The sequence below is a fragment of the Vicia villosa genome, linkage group LG1, assembly GCF_029867415.1.
Source record: "Vicia villosa cultivar HV-30 ecotype Madison, WI linkage group LG1, Vvil1.0, whole genome shotgun sequence".
In the NCBI taxonomy this organism is placed as follows: domain Eukaryota; kingdom Viridiplantae; phylum Streptophyta; class Magnoliopsida; order Fabales; family Fabaceae; genus Vicia; species Vicia villosa.
The window spans coordinates 5,237,867-5,243,439 of NC_081180.1; the positions used below are offsets into that span (position 1 = coordinate 5,237,867).

The 5,573-nt window shown below is 38.3% G+C and overlaps 1 protein-coding gene across 1 annotated transcript; it reads right to left on the reverse strand.

Moving 5' to 3' along the window:
* Positions 1-303: 303 nt before the first annotated feature.
* LOC131600023 (tobamovirus multiplication protein 1) lies at positions 304-3,532 on the reverse strand. Its single transcript, XM_058872255.1, has 11 exons — positions 3,171-3,532; positions 3,006-3,096; positions 2,794-2,846; positions 2,603-2,695; positions 2,164-2,235; positions 1,699-1,771; positions 1,540-1,585; positions 1,358-1,421; positions 1,114-1,167; positions 905-982; positions 304-805 (listed from the first exon to the last, which is right to left on the reverse strand). The coding sequence occupies exons 1-11, from the start codon at positions 3,321-3,323 to the stop codon at positions 713-715; spliced, it is 870 nt and encodes a 289-aa protein (XP_058728238.1). The 5' UTR covers positions 3,324-3,532; the 3' UTR covers positions 304-712.
* Between the last annotated feature and the right edge of the window lie 2,041 nt (positions 3,533-5,573).

Genomic DNA, 5,573 nt, shown 5'->3' on the forward strand with positions numbered 1-5,573 from the left:
GAGTAGTCAAAGGTAAGGATAATATCATGTTATACACTGAGTGTAGTTCATTATTAATTATTAATATGTTAATTGGTTAGATTTCAAGGGTATACTTATAACTCTGAAATCTTAATTCATTCAAAAAATAATAAGAAACAACAATTACTATGTAGTCGCAGACACGTGCCCATTTCACTTGAATGCGTAATCGAATATTGTGTTCATTGTATGTGATTTACATTTCTATTTATTCTTTTCTTTGTAGTTGTTGTTCTAACGATAATAAACGAGTTTGAATGTTTTTTTGGACACTCTAAAGCATTTAAAAATTACAAAATTATAGTAATGAAAGAAATTGATAGATGGAATGGAGATGATACGAAGTAGTAAAAACAAGGGGTCAGAACCAAAGTACCTACAAAAATTTCACATGAAATGGATGCCTCACTACAAGCTTCTTGTACCTATGAAGCAAAGGTTAATGGAGAAATGACTACAGAAAGTCACCAGCTCTTCTGACTTGTCATGGCATGTAGCATACCCTACAAAACTTAAACTCAAATTATACTTTCCCCAACAGGAGTTGCTGAGTATCACCCATGTAAGACCGGTTGCTACGAGACTATATCGAGATCTTTTTTCTTTATCTGTTTCTCTAATTGAAATTCGAAATATATAATCAGGAACCAATGAAACCATAACCAATTAGCAGATTAAAACTGGATTGAAGCTAGTGAATAGGGTGATATTGTGCTGATATCCTCCTCGGGGGCAATTTGCGTAAGATGTAGAGGACTAAAGCTGAAGGCAGAATCTCAACAAGCTGTATTTGGTAAAGTGAAAAGTCAAATTCAGATTCCAAAAAAGTGAGAAATCAAGAGTCCAGTAGATTTTAACAAAATAAAATGCTTGAGCAATATACCATGTAGTAGACCAAGTCCAAAATAGGATGATCCAAAACATCAAGAGATGCATCTGAATCAAATGCAGACAAAATACCCTGCATGTTAATCAAAAGTATGATTAAGAAAATATTCTGTTTGAATAATAATACCATACAAACTGTTCTTAAAAAATATGTTTAATGAAACACCAAAAAGATAGCTATCATAACAAAGGCAAAGAAATTACCATAACACATCGTATTAGAAAGCAGGTGAAACAGATGGCTGTAACAGATCCGACCTGTAATGCACATCCCGTGTTATGTAAATACAAGTAATATTGAGATGACAATGCATTTTGTTATATGTTTGGAACAGAACAGAAGATGAAAAAGTAGATGACGATGCATTTTGTTATATGTTTGTGGCGGAATTTGATTTGCACAATGGCATAATATCAAATAGACACACTGAGAAGAAAGAGCTCATACCTCATGAAGTTTCTTTCTTCTTCCTTTAGATTCAATTGGGAAATGCCTCAGCATGCAAAACAATCTAGAAACATTTAATACATACAAGGCAGAAATAAGAAAGACTGTCCAGGTTAACCAAGCTGCAGAGATATTTCATAGATCATTGCAACTTGCAAGTAGACAAGATGCAGAAGATTCACCTTCCTCCATATAGCAAGAAGCCTAGTGCAGCTACAAATGACACACCTGAACAAGAAAAATAAAATTTCATTTACAAAAAAACTATGCATATGTGGCAAAGCCCGCTCCTAAACTCTCAAGTGTATGTAACTAAACCTATCTTTGATTATAAATCGAACCTGCAACAAAAGTCTTTCCAAAGAACTCCACAACGCTGTTGTTATCTATCCAGAGGTATATCCAAATGAAAATCTAAATCCAAAGCCACACTTTAGTAATATGATCAACGATCTTAACTATCATACATAGCACATGTTCCTTTTTGCATTGAAACAATGAGAGATCTATGACTAGCTTGATATAAATGTGGAAGAAATTAGATATAAGTAAATTGTCATTACAATGTAAAAGTGCAAATGAAATTGCCCAGTAAAAAGCAATACAATGCTTCAAGTTCAACATTCAGAGAAAGATTTCGTGATGAACAATGATGGCGCAAGTGCAACCATATTGCAGTTAGGGAGATGCCATTGAGCATTGGTGTGGTGTATTGGCATGGAAATTAAGAACTACAACATGTAAAAATAGTGCAGACCAGCTTATGTATATATAATTGCGAGTTAGAAAGAAAATGAGATAGATACCTGGATAATATACAAGGCAGCATTTATTGAAATATAAATCATCTTGAGCTTATCAGTTGGTAAACTCCTTGCCTGTTCAGTCATTTGAATAAAATTAAATAAAACTTCCTAATAAAAGAAGTCAAAAGAATGAAAGCCAAAAAAAGAACAAAACATCAATTAAGTTCCTAAACTATCATCCTCTTTTCCTTATTGCTCTGGTCGACCTCAAGCCTGTGACGCCGAGGCTACAAGGTATTATCTGTTTTGGGTGTGAGAACTCTGGCAGCGGTGTGACTATGTTCACGACGGCCAATGTTCTGGTCGAACTCAAGTCCGCACCATTTCAGATACGGGATATTGCTCGGGTGTGAGAACCCTCACGGCTTTGTCCTTTAGAATGGATATAGTTTAAAAAAACATAATTTCTAACTGTAAAAGAGAATAATTTTGGACTTGCCTGATGATAAATTTCAGCCCAAAAAAGGACTAAAAGAGTATATGTTGAGAAAAACAGAAGTCCAGGCAGATCTAATAGCACCAAAATGAAGACCTAATTCAACACGCAAAACTCAGTATATGTACACACCAGTGTCACCATCATAGTCAAATATAAACTGTGCATGCAAAAATCAAAATTAATCAACCAACCTTAGGATGCAAGAGAAAAACTAGCTTGTGCAATCCAAAAACCAGAGCACGCACTGCAATATTAAAATATCAAAAAAAGTAAAATCAAAATCAAAATACCGAAATAAGAAAAAATATATATAATAGAAACAAAAACATCATTTATTTATATTTATATATTAACATAAACAAGTTGTTAGATATTTAAAATATCCAGTTGAAAACGTTACTACCTCCGTTGACAATGAAATTCATGAAATGAAAAATCTTCTGCGTAGTCCAACCATACTCAGGAACTCGTAGCTCAATTCTCACCAATTGAAACTGCGTCGTGAAGAATTATCAACATTAGACATTGAAAGATGAAAATGAAAATGAAAGTAGTAAAGTGTAGTTACGAGAGCAACGAAGGAGACGAGAGCATAAGCTGCAGAGAGGAAGTAGAAAATAGCGGTCTGCCAAATAGTGGAGTTGTTGATATTGTCCCACCACCATAAATTTGGGATGAGAAGTGCAATCTCCATTCTTAATTGCAGGTTCTTCAATCTCATTGTGCAGAGATTTTAGAGAGAGAAGTACTTAAACTCGAAGTTGAAGAGAGAGAGAGAGAGAGAGGGGGGGGGGGGGGGGGAGGGAGAGATTTGTGTGGCGGTTATGGTCTACCAGACAGTCTCCAGCTTTTGCCCGCGCTCTCTTTCTCAACTAATCTTCTTCTACTTTGAAATTAAAATTGAATGATGAAACTCACCTAGCAAACGTGCTTTTTGACAAATTATTTCTATTTCTATTTTGATGAACAATGTGGTACCGTTGGAGTTTAGTTAGTTAGGTACAAGCCATTATCCAATTAAATAATGTCATATTCAATGTAATCTCATATTTTATATTAAATAGTAGGATATCCAAACGTTCACATGGGTATTGATTGGGTTTTTTAACATATATAATTTGTCGTTTATAAAAAAAATTATATCATCAATAGTAGACTTTTTTCATCTTGTATTAATATTTGTATCAACACTATTGTTTTTTAGTGTAAAATTTACGTATTTATAAAAAAAAATTAGTAATTGTTCTGGACTAGCCCAATTGACTTAAATTGACCAAATCCACTTACTAGTGTGAAGAGACGCAATAAGCGTTAGCGCAATTTTTGGAGCAAGGAGAGGACGAACCTCCCCTTCGGCCGAGCAGGACTCATCAACATATCTCCCATAACATAGGACTATCCGAGCACGCTAGGCCTCCGTTCCCACCAACAGTTAGTTCCCCTTGCTCGACTCATCACGACCTTTTCCACTATTTCCTACATTCTGGGCCCGAAAATCACGCCCAACCCTACAAAAATAGGACGACCTAGTCCGGCTCAAAGAGAACATTATAAATAGCCCTCTATTCCTAGAGGGCGGGGTAATCCAAACTTTGCCCAAAACTATCTACTTTCTGTTGTATCTTTGTTCTCTCTCTTACTTTGGCATAGGAGTATCTTGCACGTACAACCCCTTTTTTCTCAACCATCACCGAAGATCAAGCCGTTCGTTGCTGGCCACCTGTTCTGCTCATCCTGAACAGTGGCTCCGTCTGTGGGAAACCTTGATTCCCCGTTTCTCTTTCTTGCACCTTCTTGATCGCTTTCTTGCGCAACCAAGAACTTAGAAACTAAAGCTCTCACCTTTTCATTTATCATGGCCGGCAACAACGAGAACCCTTCTGTTCTGGACACTGCATCCGCACAAGTGGGCAAAAACGATGTTGAACTCATCATGCCTCCCCAAACAATGACATCTCTTAGCCTTGCAATGGCCTCACGGCTTCCCATTCCTCGGAGGATGCCCGAAATAATACCACCTTCCATTACGGAGATACCAGCGGCAAAAGTCGTCAAGATTCTCTTCTTGAGAACACTTTTCTGATAACTGAACCATCCCAGACTGACCCTGCCATGGCTGCCATCTTCGCAACTCTGAACCAGACCAACGCCATGATCCGTCAGCAAAACGATCAAATTGGGCCATGGAAACAGAAACACCGTGCCAAGACGCCTCCTCGCAGACAACCACATCCCGAGTAGGATTCTTTGGCGTCCAAGAAGCGTCATCACCTCCCTCCCCGGTGAGAACATCTTTCTTCAATTGCCAAGAAAAGCAAAGAAGATCACCGCTCTCGTCGGCGCACCCCGTCACCTCGGTCGAAGGGACGTTCACGATCACCTTCCCCTAGACCTGCAGATCACTGCCGACACCAAAGGCGGAGCTACAGTCCTTCCCCATCTCCCATCCGGATCAACGAAGAGGAAAAACGCCGGGGCCCTCTTTCTCGGGCAATACTGGAAATAACCCTGCCCGTCGGGTTAGAAAAGCCCCCTCCGCTGAGCACATACGATGTCACTTCAGATCCAGATGAGCTCATTGAGAATATCGACAGACTGTTTTCTAGGCATTTCACGGCTTCACGCAGACATCCCAAGTCCAAAGCCTGTTTAGAGGCCATTGTCATACCCCAAAATTTGCCCATACTATTTCTCTTGTTCAAAACTCAAGTCAAGGCACTTTGCTCAAAGACACCCCTCCTAAACAAGGTTCAAGGAACTAGGGTTTTTGTTGTTCTGAGGAAAAGTCAATGGATCAAAAGCTCCAAGGCATCTCATATGGTCTATGATATTCCAAACTACCTCCATGACAAATTTCAGGTCTCAAGTCAAAGAGTTGATCACTCAATTGCTCAGAAAGTCAACAGTCGATTGGGTTGACCTAAAAGTCAACTGTGGTCAAAGTACAATCAAAATTCCTGATTTTTTTGTC